Here is a 22,641-nt window from a genome sequence, read left to right as displayed (position 1 = left end):
TCAAGTCTTTTTGAGTATGATGCCACAAGCTTGGCACACCTATTTTTGGGCAGTTTCTTCCATTCTTCTTTGCAGGACCTCTCAAGCGCTATCAGGTTTGGATGGGGAGCATCGGTACACAGCCATTTTCAGATCTCTCCAGAGATGTTCAATTGGGTTCAAGTCTGGGCTCTGGCTGGGCACCTCAAGGACATTCACAGAGTTGTCCTGTAGCCACTCCTTTGTTATCTTGGCTTTGTCCTTAGGGTTGTTGTCCTGTTGGAAGATGAACCTTCGCCCCAGTCTGAGATCCAGAGCGCTCTGGAACAGGTTTTCATCAAGGATGTCTCTGTACATTGCTGCATTTATCTTTCCCTGGATCCTGACTAGTCTCCCCGTTCCTACCGCTGAAAAAACATCCCCACAGCATGATGCCACCACCATGCTTCACTGTAGGGATGGTATTAGCAGGGTGATGAGGGGTGCCTGGTTTTCTCCAGACATGACGCTTGCCATTCAGGTCAGAGTTCAATCTTTGCTTCATCAGACCACAGAATTTTGTTTCTCGTAGTCTGAGTCCTTCAGGTGCCTTTTGGCAAGCTCCAGGTGGGCTGTCATGTGCCTTTTTACTGAGGAGTGGCATCCTTCTGGCCACTCTACTATACAATGCCTTATTAGTGGAGTGCTGCAGAGATGGTTGCTCTTCTGGAAGGTTCTCCTCTCTCCACAGAGAAACGCTGGAGTTCTGAGTTACCATCGGGTTCTTGGTCACCTCCCTGACTAAGACCCTTCTCCCCCAATCGCTCAGTTTGGCCAGGTGGCCTGCTCTAGGAAGAGTCCTGGTGGTTCCAAACTTCTCCAATTTACAGATGATGGAGGCCACTGTGCTCATTGGGACCTTCAATACTGCAGAAATTTTTCTGTACCCTTAGCCAGATCTGTGCCAATCCTGTCTCGGAGGGCTACAGACAATTCCTTGGACTTCATGGCTTGGTTTGTGCTCTGACATGCACGGTTATCTGTGGGACCTTATAGACAGGTGTGTGATTTTCCAAACCATGTCCAATCAACTGAATTTACCACAGGTGGACTCCAATCATGTTGTGGAAACCTCCCAAGGGTGATCAGGGGAAACCGGATGCACCTGAGCTAAATTTTGAGTGTCATGGCAAAGGCTGTGAATACTTGTGTACATGTGATAATTTTTATATATATATATATATATATATATATATATATATATATATATATATATATATATATATATATATATATATATATATAGATAATATAAATTTGCAAAGATTTTCTGTTTCATTATGTTTGAGTTTTTTGGGTACACAAGAGAATTATAACAAGCTCGGTGATCGCCCACGCAGGGGCTAGAGACGTGTAAAAATTACCAATGCTCAATATCGTTCATAATTATCCTATGACATAGTGAAAATAGGGGATGGTATCAAAAATGACTACTGCATAAAATGCCATGTCCCCAAATTCGTTGCCGAAGGGGAATTTGCAAAGATTTCAAACAGACTTCTTTCATGTTGTCATTATGGGGTATTTAAATATAGTGCAGCGCTACTCTCTTACAAAGACACATGCAAATCTGTGTTAATAAAATGAAACAGTAATTCCCAAAAATAAAGTCCTATTCCATGCATATGTGTAAATTCTTGAGCTGTGAACATCCGTCTGAATCACCGCCATGCTCTCCTATAGACATTGCTCATTTGTGTACACCTCCACCAGCCAATATATATCTGCTCACCTCAACAGTGAGTCACTCTGAGATAAATCTTTTACTCCACTCCTCTGTGGTCTCTCCCGTTCTTAATGGATCAGCTGTTCAAGATCAGCCCTATGCTGTTTCACCAGCCTTCCGAGTGTTTCCAAAAGGTGAGGTATAGATCTCTCCTATTCACAACCCCATTCCTTGGACTCTCCTCCATTTGTGAGATATCACTCCAATATCATGTAATTACAAACATACCATACTTAGTGCTCGCCGTTTTTAAAAGCTTCATTAAACCCCACTAAAAATCACACTTTTGAGTAAAAACAGCATGTATAAGGTTTCAATGACGTCCGCTCTGGGTCGGCTCCTCCCCTCTACACGCATATTGACCTCTGGTCTTCCTCAGTAGATTTTTTTTTTTTTTTTTAATAAATTTGCAAAACTTCTTTCACGTTGTCATTATGGGGTATTGTTTGTAGAATTTTGAGGCGAATCATTGAATCCATTTTGGAATAAGGCTTTAACATAACAAAATGTGGAACAAGTGAAGCACTGTAAATACTTTCCAGGTGCATTGTATATTTTTAGATATAATTTAAATAATATATATTTAATTTATTTGCATTAACCTTTCCTGCCCACCCTGACACCCCTTTTAAAAACTTCTGAACGCGGGAGGTTCTATGATCAGGAGCCAGTTACACCGGTTACTGATCCTTTGGCTCCAAGAACTGTCTTTCACAGCTCAGTGTCTGTGCTGGGAGTACGCAGTGAGCTTGCTTTCAGCACAGAAACATTAGCTGCCCAGCAGCACATATGTGTAGCCTGTGAGTGTTTAAAGCGCACCCTTTTGCAGCTCACATACTGTATGTGTTAGGCGGTTACAAAGGGGTTAAAATAGTGTAAATTCCTGAATCTGTCTTGATATTGTAACCCCTTGCACAGCAACATTCAAACTGAAAGGGCGAGGAGCAGCACCCTTCTTTGTTTTGTGCTGTCACTTTAACACTGTGAACATGCTTACAGGAGGGGGACAGCACAATGTATCTTATTAGAGTTGCTGCTCCATCATTTCCCAGTCACAGATTGGAACTGGTCCTGGACCAGGCTGCATTGCTAACTACATTGTCTGCATGGTGAACACAGACTTGGCTGGGCTCTCTGACAAGGCTGCCAAAATCACAAGACTGGCTAAACAAATTTGCTGACTGCATATTTAGCCGGTTACCAAAAGTTCAGCTTTAAAGTGAACCTTTGCTTTGGCCATGTGGGGGAAACCATCTGGCCCGCTGTAATGCAATCCTTTGTAGCAGCACATACTGTCATTTTTCTTTTCCAACACTTCATTCAGCTACTGGGAGAGAACAGAATGCCCTGTGAAAGCTATGAGTTGTCAGAGTAAAAAATCGACTTTTCTATAACACTGATTGGCAATGACATGGGGTCAGTAACTTACTCCTACATGTCTGATAGCACCAAGAGTTTTCTTTGTGCTCCTGTCACCTAATGGAGGGACGAGGGTTATGTAGGTATATATTAGAGCTGCATGATTGTTAAAAAAAAAATCGCGATCTCGATTTAACCCCCCTCACGATCTTAATACAGCATTTCCCCAATTCAGTGCAGAGAGGTCGCCTAACCCTAATCCCTAACCCTAGCCCTAACCTCCCCCCAAAAAACAAAACAAAACGGGCAGCCTGCCATGTTTATATACAACATTGTCAGCAAAATTACTTAGAACCCCCAAATAAATAAATATATATATATATATATATATATATATATATATATATATATATATATATATATATATATATATATTATTTTTTATTTTTTTTATTTATATATATAAATAATGAGAGAGAACCCTAAAGAATAAAATGGCGGTTGTTACAATATTTTATGTCACACTGTATTTGCGCAGCGCTATTTTTTGGGGAAAAATACACTTCAATGAATTAAATAAAAAGTTGGCCTAATTTTTTTTGCATAATGTGAAAGATGTTGTTACATTGTGAGAATTGTGATCTTTAGTCTAAGCAAAAAAGTTGTGATTCTTATTTTAGCCAGAATCGTGCTGAGGATGGACGGGTTGAAACAATCCTGTTTTGCCCTGGCTGGGTACAGTTTGGCATTAGCAAAAACGTGCAATGAAATTTTTAAAGACTGGATGTTTTTCCTACAACTAGTAAATGATCACAATTAAGTTCAAAATGGTACAGGAATATGTTGGTCTTTGAAGCTCATGTCTTTGTGGGGTGGGATGCTTTAGTGCATAGTAGTTCTCCCATCAGATACTGGCCCAGAGGAGTTATGCCCCGTACACACGGTCGGACTTTGTTCGGACATTCCGACAACAAAATCCTAGGATTTTTTTCCGACGGATGTTGGCTCAAACTTGTCTTGCATACACACGGTCACACAAAGTTGTCGGAAAATCCGATCGTTCTAAACGCGGGTGACGTAAAACACGTACATCGGGACTATAAACGGGGCAGTGGCCAATAGCTTTCATCTCTTTATTTATTCTGAGCATGCGTGGCACTTTGTCCGTCGGATTTGTGTACACACGATCGGAATTTCCGACAACGGATTTTGTTGTCGGAAAATTTTATCTCCTGCTCTCCAACTTTGTGTGTCGGAAAATCGGATGAAAAATGTCCGATGGAGCCCACACACGGTCGGAATTTCCGACAACATGCTCCGATCGGACATTTTCCATCGGAAAATCCGACCGTGTGTACGGGGCATAAGACTTTAGTGTTCCCATCAGACAGAACAAGTACAGTTTTCGTGGTGGTACTTGCCTGTAAAGTTTGTTCTGATTGCGATTGTCAGCAGTGTTCTTATGATTGTCATGTTGGCACATGGCTGACTAGAGCTACAGAAACTCTACTGTAATAATAGATTTATTATGTAATCTGTATTGATAATGGTTACCCTTCTTTCTGGGCAGGAACTGACGGGTCAAGTGCCTGTGGAGTACCCCCTGGAATATGGCGAGAGAGCCCCAGCTGTCGCAAGGAGGCCGCGAGCATTCAGAATGACCGCGGGCAGCGGTTACCAGAGCAGAAGTGAGCAGCTGCAGTTTTTTCATAACTTATGAAATTTTCATAATTTTTATACCTTGTATCTGACCTTACAAAACACTACTGAGTGAGAATTTCCTCCCAGCTCTCTGACCACTGCACACTAGTGTGTGATTGGTGCGTCCTCACGGCAAACCAAACTCACTTACTGAAGCTTATACTCTATCCAAACCATGATTGGGTGTGATCGTACACACTGTCCATTAAACTTTTTTAATTATTGCAGCATAATGTAAAGTGCACCCGTCACCTTCACATTCTGTGGATAAAGCAAATTAAAGTATATCTAAACTTAAAAACAAAATAATAATTACAATGCTGATTCAATAATTATTCTTTGTTAAAAAAAATCTATGCACAATAAATCATTCCCTGAATATTGAGATCAAATAAAGTCCTCCAAAAAATACATAAAAATATTTTTAACCAAAATTAATTTCAAATGAGAAAAGTTCAAATAAAACAATCCAACAGTGTTGGATGACTAAATGACTAAATAACAATGACTAAAAAGTTTCCATCACCAATATTATTTGTGTAAATGTAGAAAAATCTTTGATCCAAAGTGACCACCACCATTAATACAGGAAAAAGCACGTACCAGAAGTGCGTGCCTATCCCATTACAAGATTAGGCAAACACAGCTTGTATTAATTTCAAAGATCTTCCAAACACGTGCCCCCTAGGCACCGACAGTACGCAAATCTGCAGCCTCTCGGCGGGTGGGTCTTGGCACCGAGCATCCGCGTATTTACGTACCAATTAACAAACGGAGCTGTGCCGAGAGTGCGCACTGCTGCCACAGTTACTAGAGGCTAATGAAAGCTCACAATCACTTCTTGCGTTCAGAAGCTTTCTGATCATGTGATCGCTGTGACCACCAATCGTGGCAGTCACATGATAAGCCAGCATACCTGTTGATCTAGATTTCTGTACTTGGAGAAAATGTACTTGGCCTGAAAAAAGGAAACAAATGCAGCTACCACTTCAAAGCTGTAGTAACAAACTGCAGTATGTTACCCTTTTTGTTTCTAAAGAATAAACCATCTAGAGTAGATGGCCTTGGAACTAGTAGTATTACTGGAGTCGTTTCAGTTAAAATTAAATTGTGTTTTAGGCCCTTTCCAAACGAGGCGGATCTGTTTAGCGGAGTCCGCCAGCTCAGCAGGAGATCGCTCCGTTGATCTCCACTGAGCCGGCGGATGACAGGTCAATCTCTGCTCACTGTCAGAGCCCCACTGATTTCTATGGGGAGATCGGACAAAAAACGGACAGCATGTCTGTTTTTCATCAGATCTCATTCGATTCGATCCGACCCGCCAGACAGATGGCTGAACGTATCGCCATATGTCTGATTTTAGCGGATCGGATGGCAGTGGACACATCTCCGCTGACATCCGTCTCTCCATAGGAGTCAATGAAAAACGGACAGGCAGATCCGAGCGGGCTTGTCGTGTGAAAGGGGCCTTGGATGGGAAGGGGGTGGGAGCAATGAAAGGTTTGAATGGTGGGATGATTATGTTTTTGTTTACAGCAACACAAGGGAGAGTTTCTTAAGACCAGTGTATGGTTATGAAAGAGCTGTAACTGACAATTGTGCAGTTGTGTGACACTGTACCCAAATAAAATTTGTCATTTTTTTTAATTTATTTTTTTCTCTTTTTTTTTCCCCCCACAAATAGTTTTTCTTTTGGTGGTATTTGATCACCTCCTGCATTTTTTTTTATTTTATTTTTGTGCTAGAAACAAAGAACGACCAACAATTTTGAAAACAAAAACCTAATTTTTTTTTTTTTTTTTCTTTCTGCTCTAGAACACGATCAATATAATATAGTAAAATCTAATTTCTTTATCAATTTAGGCCAATATGTATTCTGCTACATATTTTTAGTAAAAAATCCCAATAAGCGTATATTGATTGGTTTGCGCAAAAGTTATAGCGTCTACAAACGATGGGATATTTTAATTTTATTTACTTGTAATGGCGGCAATCAGCCACGTATAGCGGGACTGCGATATTGCGGAGGACAAATCAGGCACCTAACTGGACACTTGTGACACTTTTTTGGGGACCAGTGACATTATTACAGTGATCAGTGCTAAAAATATGCACTGTCACTTTACTAATGGCAGGGAATGGAATAACTATGTGCCTAGCCAATGTTTCAGTGGAGTGGGGGGGGGGAGGTGCTTTTACTACTGGAAGACATGGATCAGTGTTTCTGCTTTACAGAAACACAGAATCCAAGCCTTCTGTACTGACAGAATGACAGTCTGCCTTGTTTACATAGGCAGACTGGCATTCTGTCAGTGTAACGAACAATCAGCGGGTGCCGGCGGAGACGCTGGTCAGCTCCCGCTGTGTAAAATCACAGCGGGGGGCAAGCCGCCAGCAGCATGCACTTGCACACAAAACCCAGAATTGCAGAATCGTGTGTGTGTGTGTGTGTGTGTGTGTGTGTGTGTGTGTGTGTGTGTGTGTGTGTAGATATAGATAGATATGCACAGCATGGCCGCATTGTAGTAATAAATCTGCTATGGGTAGGTCAGCAAATGGTTAATCTAAAAAAAAAAAAAATTCCCAGTAACCCAGTCACTTCTGTAAAAAAAAAAAAAAAAAAAAAAAAATATGATATGGGGTCTGTGCCTTCCACCTCTAGTCATGTGGAAGAATCCCAAAGTATAAACCGATTATTGTTAGAGATGTAATGGCTCTCTCTACCCTTTTTTTTTTTTTTTTTTTTTAATTTTAATCAGAATTCATCCATTACAGGCATACCCCACTTTTAAGTACACAATGGGGTTTATATACTAAAGCTGGAAAGTGCAAAATCAGGCTCACTTCTGCATAGAAACCAATGAGCTTCCAGGTTTTATTTCCAAAGCTTAATTAAATAAGCTGGGGTTAGAAGCTCATTGGTTTCTATGCAGAAGTGAGCCTGATTTTGCACTTTCCAGCTTTAGTAAATAAACCCCATTGTGTACTTATGGGGTATGCCTGTAATTTGTTTAAATGTATAAAGCAGTGGTGTCTGCCATCTAGTGGTCATATTTGGTATCACAGCCTAGTCCAGCATTGTGCCCTTCCTCTGTGTCTATCTCATCTGATTCTGGTTCTCTCTTGCAGGAAGCACAGTTGGACCGCTCAGAGCGGGATTTTGCTTTGCAGCTACAGATGGCAGAAGCTGCTCGGAAGCTGAGTGTTGCTGCAGAACAGAGCACAGAACTGACTGTGGAGCAGCGCAGAAAACGCAGACGGGTTTATCTGGATGCATTGCGCAGGCTGCAGGAGATAGAGGAACAAAGTAATAACCTGCGCAGAAAACTGGGCCTGAGGCCTACACATAGAGTGCCACACAGTCTGCTCGGTAAGTGCGCATGTCCTAACTGTGGAGTAGGTAGCTAAGTACGTTTGCCAATATTTTGATCATTGTAAAGAACTCCAGCTAGAAGTTGATATACTTTTTTGTAGTGAAGTAGAGAGCATGCCATTGCTGTGGAATTTTGACAAATACAATGTCATTCCCCAGAGCTGGTCATAGTCTCACAAAGGTGTACCGGCTCTACAAATGAAACTGGAGTACAAGCTCTCTCACGTGGTTCATAGGCAGCAGGGTTTTGGTTGGAGACGAGATTTAATCACCAATTGGGGTGGAGCTACATTTTCTAAATTTTTTAATTTAAAATACTCTGAATGGCATCCTTTTATCATTTAATTTAAAACGCTGTGTATTGCAAATATTGTGTGTGTGTAATATAAAAATATATACATATATATATATATATATTATAGACCGGCAATAGCAAGCAATTTTCTAAAAATAAGAATTCATGCAAGGAACAAGTCATATTAGTAATAATTATTTTTTCTTTTTAACAGATGAAGCTTTTCAGTCGGAGTGCAGTTCATTATCTGACGGGGGCAGCCATGGTGAGTATGGCTAGAGAAGAAAGTTCACACTGTACACCTCAGTAAATTCAAAGACATTTTCAAGCTTGAGACAAAAAAAATAAAATGGTACTAAAAGATTAAATAATTCTCGCCCGCAGATGACATTCTTGCTCCAGGAATGAGGCCTTCTCCTCCTCGCATTGCTGAGCACTCCCGTGCTGTCTCCAATAGTCCTGAGCGGAGGGTTGGCTGGAAAGCATCCCCTGTGGAAATGTACTGTGAAATTCGGAACAGGCGTAACTCCATGGCCAGCACTGCAAGGTGGGATGATTAATATTGCTTTTAATATTTTCTGTTTTAAAATGTTTGCAAACGTTCGATTTAAAAAAATAAACATGCCTATTCTTACCTGCTCTGTGCAATGGTTTTGCACAGAGCAACCTTGATCCTCTTGTTCTGGGGTCCCCCGTTCACTCTCCAGGCCCTTCCTAATCAGGTGCCCCCACGGAAAGCTGCTTTTCATGGGGGCACCTGTGCGGGCTCGCTCCCATGACCCGCTGCTGCATCCATTGACACATACAGCAGAACTCGGCACCCCCCCCCCTCCCGTGTCACAGCTTTTGATTGACAGCAGTGGGAGCCAATTGCTCCTGCTGCTATCAATCTGTCCAGTGAGGAGAGCGACAGTGGCTGGAGCCACTGCACTCGTTCACATCACTGGATCTTATGGGCTCAGGTAAAAAAAAAAGGGAGGTCTAGGGGGAGCTGCAGCACAGAAGGTTTTTCACCTTAATGCATTAAGGTGAAAAACCTTACGGCTTTACAACCACTTTAATTCATTTTTATTGAGGGATATAAGATGAGAGAGAGATAAATGGAGATCTGACAAAGGGTTTGTTTGTGCTGGTGTAAATATGCTGTGTTTGAGTCCAAAGAGCCTCCTTAGACCAAATGAGGAGAGGTTGCAAATAGGTGAGCGAGTCCAGAGTCAGGTTAGGTTCACAAATATACTAGTATTCATGCCATGTTTTGCGTGGGTACGGCAGCCCATTCGTTGGAATGGGCTGCAGTGCCTCCTGAAATGCAAGGAATAGGTCAAGAACCACAAGTGCAGTGCAGTATGCATCCAGCATGTTTTTCTGTGCGGGTGGTTGCGGCGGCTGTGGGAACAGGTACGGACCCGAAGCAGGAACCACCCGCACAGATGTGAACCTAGCCTCAAGCAGACCCCATATAAAGAAATGAAATCAAGGAGAAGAGAGATAAATGACACAGAAGGTCACAGGAAAAAAGGGGTGTGGGGGTAACTGGGGGTGGATCCAGGCTAGTTTTATACTTTTTCTATTTAAAGCAGTTGTATTGTCCGCTTGATCATTTTTACCTACAGGTAAGCCTATAATAAGGCTTATCTGTAGGTAAAATGAATATCTCCTAAACCTGTATGGTTTAGGAGATATTCACCTTGCATGCAGCCGCTGACGTCAGCGGCGCATGTGCAGCGAAGGTCCGGTGTATTGTGCTGGCACGTGCTGTAATGGAGGGCTCCCGTGTGCATGTGCGGGAGTGACGTCATTGCGGTTTTAGGCACTCGCAGCAACAGAGCCGCGAGCCCGGAAGGAACGATGAGGGAACATGTCGGTACGGTCAGCTGTGACTGGGCGGCCCTGTGGGAGCTTTGTTCTAAGGTAAGTATTTTATAATAAGCTAGTATGCGGGGGCATACTAGCTCATTATGCCTTTTGCCTTACAAGTTTTTGTTTTTTGGGCATACAACCACTTTAAAAGGCTCTTAGGGTGGTCAAATATGTCAGAACCTAAAGTGAGTGGTCTGCATCAATAGGGAGATAATGCTCGTTTAAAGGAGTCCAGATACATTTATACTTATGCATGGCATCATTGAGGATTGCACCCATTTTCTTATTTAGTTAGTACCAGGACATCTTTTACTTTACTGGTGCAATCGGAGTAATAGGACCACCATGCTTTTGGTGACAACCTACATAGCTGCAGTAAACAAGAGCATCAAGAGGTAGAATTGTTCATTTGTACAATATTCAGGTTTCAATAAGGCTTCTTTTGTTTGTTTTTTTTTGGGGGGGATACGTTTGCCCAAAAACATGTACATCAGTTGGTATACATTGGTCCAATATCTCCACATTTTGTGACATTCCCGCCATATATGTTGGAGAGTGCCAGGTATTCACATGACCTAAAATACAAACCTAAAAAAGTGGGTCCAAACTTCAGGTGAACATTGTGTCTACATATATATACCATCACATAAGTGTATAAGGTTAGACTCCAGTGCTGATGTGTCAATAGAACATTGAGCCATGGTCTGCCAAATGTGTCTCTGGTCCTTCTTCTGTTCCAAAACTAGCACTGAGATCCTTTTACCAGCATTCAACATGCAGAAGACAGTTAGGGTTTTGACCTTCTAAAAGTGAATTATAAGTCATGGAAATTGTGTCTCTGGATGATGAAACATGTAAGCATATAGGTTCAAATGGTGTCAAAGTCTGCAGGGAGGAAGATTGTTTGGTAGTGTGGGTGACAAAGTTTTTGATTTGCAAGTAATGGAACATCTCTGACGAAGGAGCGTACACACTGTACGATTGTTGGACAACCGAGTGTCTGATTTTTGTCAAGAGGACGTGTGCCAGGATCTTGTCTTGCATACTAACGTTACACAAATTGACGTGCCACAAACACAAACGTAGTGACGTACTACGAGGAATTTTTAGCTCTTGAGCGCCACCCTTTTGGCCCCTTCTGCTAATTTTGTGTTTGGTGAGCATTGATTCCGAGCATGCGTTTTTGTACTTTCGACTTTTGTGTAACGGATTTGTGTACTGACCATACGAAAATCTGACGTGGAGCTGTCGTTTGACAAAAATTTACTAGCTTGTCATCCAACATTTGTTAGCCGAAAATTGGAAAACAATTCTTGAAAGGAGCGTACTAACAATAAGAACTTCAAACAACAGCCTTTCTTAAGACAATCCCCTTCTGATTTTCGTACCGTGTATTCGAGGCTTTAGGCCACCTGCACACTGGATGTTTTTGCAGCTACTCCTAGTGGCATCAGGCGTTTTTTTTTTTTTTTTTTTTTTTTTTCTTTTTCTTTTTCTTCTAAATTCCTGTGCATGTTAGACTTTGTGTCCATGCACACATAGGATTTTAGCAGCAGTTAGTGGCAGAAAAAAAAAATATCCGCAATATCCGTGCATCCGGGAGCAGCAGAGTTTTGGCAGAAAAAACACTTGACGTGTCTAAATGCACCTAAACGCTAGGTGCGTTTAGCACTTGTGCATTAATTCATTTAAATGGCCAGAATAAATTATTTCTCTGGCCGATTAAATGAATTAACGCCCAAGCTCATGATGCCAGGAGGAAAGGCTTCTAGGAGAGTTTGCAAAGCGTCCTGTGTGCATGAGGCCTTAAAAGGTGGCAAAGCTAATGACTCCCTTAATCATCACTTAATTATAGAATTTATGACGTCCCACCAGCAAAATAGTAAAACTATTTTCTTACATTTCAGTGAAATTTTAAAATGCACTAGATTTATGATCTAAATACACAGCATAGATTACAATTTTCAATTTTTAAAAAAAATATCAATTGAACTTTGATACCTATAGCTCTCATTGACACTATTACAGCCCAAAAGGCTGTACTTGAGGCAAAAAAGGTAATGTATGTGTGCAATAGCCATCTTGGGGCTTACCAGAAACATGCTCTTTTTTCATGAACAGTGCCTCTTGTGGCAATTAAATCCACCCACTTATGGATGCAAAATTTTTAATTTCATTTGACTGGTCACCACTGCTCTCTTTGTACAGGGTGACGGGTTGTTACAGCCCTTTGTAGTCCTTCACAAAGGACAGCTGCAGCATCATCACTATATTGATCGATTCAAAAATGTACCTCCTCTTCCTCAGCATGCCATAATTTAGTCCTCCTATAGTTATTCTAAATTGACTATAAGAAACGTTTAGAATGTGTACATGCTACTTATATTACAAATGCTGAGCCAGGGCACCATCGTTTGTGCAACCACTTGCAGATGATAGAGTGTGATCTTAAAGTGGAATTCCAGTCAATACCTAACTAACTCTAAACCTAATCTTAGCCACATTCTAAGCCTAATCGATCTAGCCCTATAAAGGAAACATCGCTAGACTTAGCAGCTGTTCCAGTCCGGTCTCCAGCGGCAGATGCTGTGTGCAGGAGAAAACTGACAGCGGCTGGTAAGTGACATCACCTATAGATTTACTATGGGGCTTCCGTTGTCAGTTGCCTTTCCTGCACACGCCCACACATTGAAGGCGCCGCCGATACAGGGACCAGACTGGAGCGGCTGCAAAACAGGTTAGTAAAGCGTTTTTTGCTTCATGGGGCTAGATAGATTAGTCTTATGCCACGTACACACGGTCGGAATTTCCGACAGCAAATGTTCGATGGGAGGTTGTTGGAAATTCCTACCGTGTGTAGGCACCATCTGACATTTTCCGTCGGAATTTCTGACAAACAAAATTTGAGATTGGGATCCGACATCCGTCGGGAAAAAAAACATGGATCTTGTTGTCGGAATGTGCGATCGTGTGTACGCAGCATTAGAGTGTGGCTAAGAGTTGGTTTAGAGTTAGGTTAAGTAACACTAAAAGCAAAACTGAAAATATAATTAACCTGTGCTTGTTTAAAAATAACACTTGCCTAGAAGTAAGACCTATCTGTCTGCATTTCTTTTTTATGTAATATTAATTCACCCAATATTATTTTTTTTTTTTTTTTACCCACAGTCCCACACGCTCCTTCCCCCGAAGTCTATCCAGTCTTGAAGGTCGAAGTGTTCCGGCCACTCCAGTCTTGAGCCGAAATGCCTGCAGCAGCTCTGCACTGAGGTAGGTACTACAGGGTTTCTTTAGTGGAGGGTGCTGGAAAGTCTTGTGGTAAGATCTGGCAGTCCTGCATAGGGAAGGTTGTACGTTCTGTCTCGCAATGCACATGTATTAGCAGTACAGTGATGAATCAACACTGCTGTCCAATATTGTCCACTTACCAGCTCATATGCACAGCAGCATACCTAATCATGGTGCAGCCCTCCCTCCCCTAGCTTGAGATCTGCTGTACCAGGAATTACAGGAGTCTGATACTGAGCCAAGTTAAGATACCTCATAAATGACATTTAATATTTCTTTAATAAATACCTTAATCATTAGGTATTTTTCCTATCTGTGTGGGGTTCAGCTGTACATTAGGTTTGCAAAGAACATATTAGAAAATAAAAAGACTGAGCTTTCATGTCTCTCTAACCAATTTTGTTTTTTCCTTTCCAGGTCAGATGGGTCAGGATTGTCGCAGAGGCAATGGACAGGAAGTCAAGACTCTCAAGTGGGCTTCCCCAGTGAGCGTCCACATACACATTCAGCCAGAAACCGACGAAGCAATAGTTCTGAAGCTCTGATAGAGAGACCTCCTCCTGCTGAGACCCAGGGAAAACCTTCTTTCAAGAGTTCAGAAGCCTTGAGCGATCGCCCTCAGGCTGGTCCAGCACCCACTCACCACCAACAGCGAGGGGCAAGATCCCCAGACCCCAGAACACCCAACACCAACTCCCGCCTTCCATATGAAGAGATACTGTTAGATTATTATATGGAGCGCCAGCAGCAACAGCAGCAGACAAGAGGGTGGGCAGAATCGGAAGGTCAGTGGTGGGTGGAACCTGACTCCCCTTGGTGGGCTGACCCTGATGGTAGTAGCCATTACTCTAGGCGAGATGGTTACTACGAGGGATATATGGGTAGCCCAGCCCTTCGGAGTCGTGCCGAGACCCAACAGCGCAGAAACGTTACTCGAAACAAATCATGTGGCCCTCAGTTGACTGATGTTGGTCATTTTCAGCAACCTTGGCATTCCGATGGCTTCCAGCAACGCAGTGCTCCCCAAGTCTCCCATCCTGGTCCTCGCTCTAGGAGTCAACCTCGAGCTCCACCCCCTGAGACAATGGAGAGGAATGTGCACAAAGCTCTTGCACTGGAAGGGCTTCGGGACTGGTATCTGCGCAATTCAGCAGCATCTGGGGGAGTTCAAAGGGGCCCTATTCCCTCGCACATGCAGTACCAGAGATACTATCGTCCAGGTTATCACGAGGGACACTATCAGACTGGATCTCCACTTCCACATTCAATCAGTTTTACTGGGGCCCCTTTGCATAGCAGGTACGAAGTTCTCTACTGAACTGTCTCCTGTCTGGTGCACAAATGTTGCTTCCATTATGCATCTCTCAACCTCCCCACTGCCTGCTGAAAAATCTGGCCTTATCCTGATCCTCAGAAAAGTCTACCTTATTGCTGAGTTAGAAAAACGTGTGTGTATGTATGTATGTATGTATATATGTGTGTATATATATATATATATAATCTGTGCTAACATTTTAGGCAGGTGCGAAAAACATTCTGTAAATTAAGAATTGAATGCTTTCAGAAATCAATATTTGGTGCGATCACCCTTTGCCTTCAACATAGTATCATTTTTCTAGGTACACTTGCACACAGTTTTTGAAGGAATCTGGCAGGTAGGTTGCTCCAAACATCTTGGAGAACTAGCCATAGATCTGTGGATGTAGGCTGCCTCAAGTTCTATCTCAGCATGTAATCCCAGACAGTCTCAATGTTGAAATAAGGGCTCTTTGGGGGCAAACCCATTACTTCCAGTACTCATTGTTGCCTGCAGACGCTTATTATTGTAACTCTCTCCTAACCTTCGGTAAACAAACTGCCTCCTGCTACAGCTAAATATTTCAAATTTTGTCTCCTCAGTCCAGAGCACGTGTTAATAATACAAAATAAAACAAACATAAAGACGGTGCTACTTGGCAATAAACACATTTCAGTTATTCCAGGTGTGCTGTCATAAAAAGTATGTGCACATATAAATGTCCAATATCCGCTGCAAGTGTATGATATTTCACAGTACGTATAATGAGAAAGTCCAACGTAGTGTTTTAATTACGGCACCGAGATGATAAGCTGTCACCAACACCTCCACACGTGAAAAGATAGGGGGATGTACAGATCCCCCTTTGAATAAAACTCTTACCAGACAACACAGGATAATAGGCATGAACACACACTTTTTTACTTGGATACTCTCTCTGGAAGGATTTCACCCCAAATTGTATTGCAGCCGGAAGGATGAATCACATGCTAATGGGCTCATTCCAAAATAAAGAGAACTCCCATAGTATAATTCCATTTAAAAAGGTTTATTGTATTCCAAAACTTCCCCCCTTTTAGGACTTGCACTTACAGAAAATAAAATTCACATAAGCATATTGCTTAATGCAATCAGGGATGAACCATATGGGGATGAACCTGGTGGTGTCTCCTACCACACGCTGCTCAGCTTTCTGAGGATAGCAGTAGCGATGTCCCCGAACGGCTTGCAGACGTCACTCTTGGTCGTCGTATGGCCCCACCCTGATGCGTTTCGTCATCCACGACATCATCTAAGGGTGTGGCCACACTACACGACGCACCGTTCTTATACACTGGCCCGATACGAGCAGTTAACCCTTCCTGTTCTATGGCTTACATCCACTACCTGGAGCATCTCTAACCCAGCAGGGATATGGTATCCGTCAGCATAGGGGAGCCCAAGCGGCCCAACTACCTCCCCCCGCACAGACCATATCCGTAACGGGTGAAAGGCGACCCGCCACATAGACGCACCAACGCGAGCGGATTGGCCATCATTCTGACCCCGCTCATAAACATTTCATAATACTTTTGCCTAGTGTAATACATAATACATACAGAATGCATAAAATACATAAATGATCAACTTGTACAACAATCAAATTATACAACAATCAAATTTAAAACAACAATGTATGGCTTGACTGGCCCTCTATATATTGATACAAAATTGTCATCCGCTATCTATACAGTATAAGATCTATATCATCCACTGATTCAATTACTAAAATCTAATTAGTGTCCTATTTTAATTTTTATTGGGCTATCTCCCTTTAATAGGACAATAAATGTAAATACTGTCCAGAGCCCCTGCTACCATTCTTTATCCCAGTTCCTACTGTATGTTTTTGTGCATAGTTGTGTCTCTTAGCCTTGTTTCCACGTCGGAGGTATGGCTTTGTCCACAAGTCTTCCGAGAAGGCCACTTGTGTCCAGACTTCTCCGAACAGTGGATGGGTGTATTTGTGTCTCACTGATTCCTGCCAGTTCTGTGCTGATGGCACCGCTGGACATCTTCTGATGTCAAATGGAAGTAAGTAAGCATGATGTATCTTTCATCTGTTGCTTTACGTTTACTTTGCCAACTGCTGTGGTCTATGGTCCTCAACATTGCTCATTTCTTTGTGCTTCTTCAAAAGAGCTTGAACAGCACATCTTGAAACCCCAGTCTGTGCCTGGGAAAGGCCTTGCTGATGCAGTTTAACTACCTTGTGTCTTGCTGTGCTCAGTCTTGCCATGGTGTATGACCTGTGACATGAAACTGTCTTCCACAATCTCAGTTTAGTAGCAGAGTTAGGCCTCTTTCACACGGCCGATCCATTCAGGTCCGCCTGTCAGTTTTTTAGGCGGACCTGAACGGACACTCCATGGAGATCTATGGAGCGTCGGATGTCAACGGTGACATGTCCGCTGACATCCGACCCGCTCCGATACGAAAAAGTGTGATGGAGGAAAAACCTACTTTTCCATCCGTTATCGGATCGGGTGACGACGGACTCTACGGTCCGTCGTCATCTGATCCCCCATAGGGGAGAGCGGCGCTCTGACAGGTCCGTCGCTGCACACTGTGCAGCGACGAACCTGTCATCTGCCTGCTCAGCGGGGATCGACGGAGCGATCCCCTGCTGAGCAGAGCGGGCTCCGTACACGGACACGTCCGTGTGAAGGAGCCTTTTGGCTGTTCCTCACCTAGTTTTAAGCCTTCTACACAGCTGTTTCCACCTACATGTGAAATTGATGATTATTAGCCCCTGCTTGGTATAATTAGTCAATCATACACCTGACTCAAATCCTACAACATCCCTGGCTTTGTACAAGTGTAAGAACTAATGCTGGTTTGAAGTCAAAGGTTAATCGCACCAAATATTGATTTGATTTCGATTTTTCTTCTGTTTGTTTATTTTTTAGCAATTTACGAAATGCAATTAAAATATATATTTTGAAAGCATTCTTACTTTACGGCATTTCTTCACACGTGTCTAAAACTTTTGCTGAGTACTGTGTGTGTGTGTGTGTGTGTGTGTGTGTTTTCACACAATATTTGTGTATGGGGTTTTTTTGGGCAATATTCTGTGACTCAGTAGAGCCAAATTCAACTGGATAATAAAATGGAGGAGAAAAGGGCTATGGTCCGGCTACAGAGATTTGCTGAGAAGTCAACAGCATCCATGCACTATGCAGAAAGGTTTTCTACAGTATATATGATTTTTTTTTTTTTTCTGCTTAGTTGGTATAAACTTAGAATATAAATAGGGGATGGACACTCTGTTGAAGTGCTTCATTTGCATGGGCTGCTTCGTGAACTTTATAAATTTCTAATTTCTTTTTCCTTTCTTCCTTGATTCTATTCCAAACACCAATCTCCATTTTATATTCATGTTACCGTTCCTACATCATTTTGCACATATTTTCAATCTTGTATCCACTCTCAAAAATGTGACCATAATTTTTTTTTTTTTTGTGTTTTACCACCTTTTTTTTTTTTCTCCTCCCTGAACTTTCATTTTGCTTTTGAATTCTCAATGCCCACTCAAACACTGATCCCCTTCTTTTCACGTGTTGAAATGTTCTTACCCTCCTTTTCATTAAACTATCCAATTTTTGTCACATGGAAACCCTTTTCCACCAATTAATTATGGTATGCACTTCCTGCCCCCCTTCACAAACTCGGCATTACACTACTGCTTTGCATTCTGTCATCGGCCACCTCACCTGCCCGCCATGTTCCCTCCACCCCTTCCCCAATCAGGCACTTTTCAGAGTACGTCGATGAGGACCTGTACAGCCAGGCCACCATGACGAGTCGGGCACAAGGAGAGCGGTCAACAGAAGGCACACCACCAGGGACTTTAGTCTGACACTGGATGGCAGCCCTCCCGTCTTGCCTCCTACCACCAAATGCCGAAAATCTTCCTCAAAGAAGAACTAGAGACCCACACTGCTTTTTTGGTTCTTCAGCAATAAGACTAGTCAGGGGGAGTGAAGCAGGACAGAAACAATCCCCCGATTAATGAGCCTCATTGCTTGTTGGTTCTGTAAGTGCAATAAATAGCCACGTTGTTTTGGGGTTTAGTGTGCAGCAAGGGGAGACTGGTCCTCCTCGTCACAAATGCCAATTTAACCACTCTCTACAAGTGCCTCCCTGGTAGAGGGGGTTTTGTGATATGTACAGTTTCCATTTTTCGACCTTGTTGATAAATGTTCTGTTATACCGTGCGTTCATTGGCATTCGTCTTTCTCAGTGTTAGGAGGAAAAAAAAGAAATCAGATAATTCTGTGTACAGTTAATATTGCTGCCTATTTGGATCTCTGTATCCTTGTGACTTAACTGAGATTGTACACGTTTATCTCAGCGTGAATTGTGACCTTCAATAGTGGGAAGAAAAAAGAGAAGGCAATGTCCGCTCGCAGTGGGTAAAGACTGGTAAAATTCAACGTTAACCCTGTGCCAAACTTAAACTGCGAACTGCTAACTGTCTGTAGTCCCTGCTGTGTAAATCACTGTATAGTTTGATAACTTGTATCCACACTGAATGTTTGTAAGTGGACACACTGGAAAGAAAACAATAATTATAGCTGCTGAAAGAGAAGAGTGAGGCTGAGCTGGACTCATTGCCTCCATGCTGGTTGGGATCAATGTAAAAGAAGCAGTTTGTAGTATCCCTTCTTATTTGTTTTATTTGTTACACACTGAATGGTGACTGGACAACACTGTGCAATATGTACAAATGCATTTTATTTGGGGGAAACTTGTTTATTGGGCAGGACAATTTAACAATAAATTCTAAAAAATAAAGTAACAAAAATATTGCCTTTAACACATTTGATCAACATTCTGCAGTCTGTCGAGAATTATTTAAAATTGGTCCACAATCTTCTGTTGACCAGATGGTAAGTGAGAAGAATAACCAGTAATCCATTTGCTTTTTCCTAAATCAATTACATACAGCAACTGTATGACCAACTGTACTCTTAGGCAGGCCATGGATGATGCGATTGTTCTTTCCTGCAACCCAAGAAAATCACTTGATTTCCCCCATCAACACAGTTAAGCCCAGTACTACACACGCCCAGTGTCGTGCGGCATCAGTCGGTTCAGTAGAAACTGGCTGACATTGGCCCGTGTGTACAGTAGCCCGACAGCTTCTTTTGAAGGGTCAGGACTAAAAAAGGTCTGCCGACCAGCTCCTGATCGGTGCTTTGTTAGTGGCTGAGAGCGCTGACCCGGAGTGTTGCGAGGAGGGGGCTTTTCCCATCCGAACGCAATAGCACAGCAGAGGAGATTGATGTACTAACATCGGATTGTTAGTACAGCAGCTCTAACTTGAGCTGTCAGGTTTTTTTTTTCCGTTCAACCCATTGTGAAGAAAAAAAAAAAAAAAAGTGGTGTGTACCAGGCATTTAGTGTTCATGGGGAATTCCTGCCCGCAGCGCTACTGTGTTCTCCTGGCGGGGTGCATGCTGGGAGCTGTCCCTACCGGGAGAACATTGTGAATATTGCTAACGGCTCTATCCGCTGGCCACGATAACATGTAAAAATCCTACATGCTGGTTGTACCCAAGTCGATTGCTGGATTGAATTGGGTACAATTACCCTGCTTATAGATAAATCGAATCTTGGACAGTCCCTGCTGAACTGGCCAAGATTCGATTTAGGGTTCCAAATATCCCCCATAAACAAGCATCCCACAATGACAGTAAAGCAGCAGGTCAATCTGTTGGGTGATTTTTATAGCTGAGGTATTTTTGTACTTGGTCATTCCTTATTCTCAGCTCTAAAGCCTGGTACACACAATGAGATTATCGGACAAATGATTGTCTGTTTTTTTTTTTGTTTTTTTGTTTTTTTTGCATGCTAGTCTCCATATTGAAAATGAAGAGGTTTCTAAAATTACGAAAAATTCTTGTACAACATAATAAAAATGCGGAAGTGATGTATTGTATTTTCAGATGAAAACTGTACTGATTAAACAAAAATCGTACGATCTGGTATTGTAAAACTGAACATTTTTCGTGCTTGTCCCATTAGATAACTTCGCATGATGTGTCCTGATCGGCTCTCTAAAGCTGTTTACTAACGACCAGATTATCATACAATCACTTCGAAAGCAGTATTTTTTTGTATGATTTTCTGATCGTGTGTACTAAGCTTAAAGTGTTACTAAACGTAGGCCCCTGCATTCACTATATCTGGTCTCCCACAGTACACAAAACATGGGAATGCAATCGTTTTAGTAAATATAAACTGCTAAATACCTTTTCTCATCAGTAGTCAGAGCAGTCTTGTGACTTCTATCAGTAACTGGTTAAAGCTTGTAGGAGGAGATTTCATTCTCCTCTGACTATCCTGTGAGGCTGCAGGACCCCTGACCCTCTATTTGGACAGTGCTGATTACATGTACACTCCCAAGAAGAAGAAAAAAAACTTCTAGCAATACACACCAAACTGAGCTTGTGCAGCTTGTCCCCTAGCCTCTATACTAGCAGGAGATGGATTGGAGACAGTGGAAGAATGGGGAGAACATAGAAGACAGGATCAAACAGTCTTTTTACACAATGCAGAGGACTAACCCCTTAGGTTCCACAGTGAGTATAACAAGCATGTTTAACTGATTTTAATGTGTGTTTAGTAACACTATAAGGGGACCGCAAAATATTTAGAAGAACGGTCCTATGTTCCTGATGTTAAACTAACAGCATTGTCCAAAGAGGTGTAATTGCTTCAGAGTACTTCTGTTGTATTGTGTGACAGGAGAAAAATATATTTTTGGAGACAGGTCAACTTTCCAGGCTTCAAGACTCTTAGACCCCTTTCACACTGGGGCAGTTTGCAGGCGTTATTGCACTAAAAATACCGCCTACAAACCGCCCCAAAACAGCCTCCACTGTTTGTTCAGTGTGAAAGCCCGAGGGCTTTCACACTGAAGCGGTGCGCTGGCAGGAGAAGAAAAAATCTCCTGTCAGCCGCATCTTTGGAGCGGTGAAGGAGCAGTGTATTCAGCGCTCCTAAACCGCTCCTACCCATTGAAATCAATGGGACAGCGCGGCTATAGCGAGGCTATAGCCGCGCTATACGAGTGGATTTAACCCTTTTTCAGCCGCCAGCGGGGGGGTTAAAACCGCACCGCTAGCGGCCGAATACCGCGGTAAAACAGCGCTAAAAATAGCGGTTTTACCGCCGACGCCCCCTACCGCCCCAGTGTGAAAGGGGGAGCCATACAAAGTAAGTGATCATACATGGAGATACCTTTTAGACACTTCAAACTGTCAATTTTGAGAGAGAGGTTCAGTCGATGCAAGAATCACCAAGGTGTAGCTGCCACTTTTTGTAATGACAGTCTCTCCATTTCTGGCTGAAACTGCAGTTTTCAATCTCTAGTGTGAAAGGGACTGATTTGGCCAGTAAGGAGACAACATCATAGGAGAAGGCCCTTGTTTTAGAAAAGTGACAAGGATCACAGATTCTATTTAAATGCTTTTATTTATTTTTTTTCATAGCCTATAAGCTGGCCAAAGCAGATGGACAGAATAGTCCCATTTATGCAAACCATAGCCAAAGGTAGGTTTACAAAGCATGGTGGCATGGGCCTTCTAATGAAATGCAAGTGCAAATGCAGAGCTAGGGACACAAAAACATGAGTACTACACCATAGAATTAACTTTTGTTACAACACATTGTTAAAA

At 42.4% G+C, this 22,641-nt stretch overlaps 1 protein-coding gene across 1 annotated transcript in view; it reads left to right on the top strand.

The window, feature by feature from the left end:
• CCDC120 (coiled-coil domain containing 120) overlaps positions 1-20,944 on the top strand; it is a 66,272-nt gene extending 45,328 nt beyond the window's left edge. Inside the window, 8 exon segments of the mRNA XM_073599785.1 lie at positions 4,674-4,769; positions 4,771-4,791; positions 7,934-8,174; positions 8,687-8,737; positions 8,857-9,019; positions 13,501-13,602; positions 14,038-14,919; positions 18,707-20,944. Coding sequence (XP_073455886.1) covers positions 4,674-4,769; positions 4,771-4,791; positions 7,934-8,174; positions 8,687-8,737; positions 8,857-9,019; positions 13,501-13,602; positions 14,038-14,919; positions 18,707-18,815 — 1,665 coding nt within the window. The 3' untranslated portion in view covers positions 18,816-20,944.
• Positions 20,945-22,641: the final 1,697 nt, after the last annotated feature.

This window comes from Aquarana catesbeiana, linkage group LG09, assembly GCF_042186555.1.
Source record: "Aquarana catesbeiana isolate 2022-GZ linkage group LG09, ASM4218655v1, whole genome shotgun sequence".
Taxonomy (NCBI): Eukaryota; Metazoa; Chordata; class Amphibia; order Anura; family Ranidae; genus Aquarana; species Aquarana catesbeiana.
This window is presented reverse-complemented; position numbering and strand designations above follow the sequence as displayed.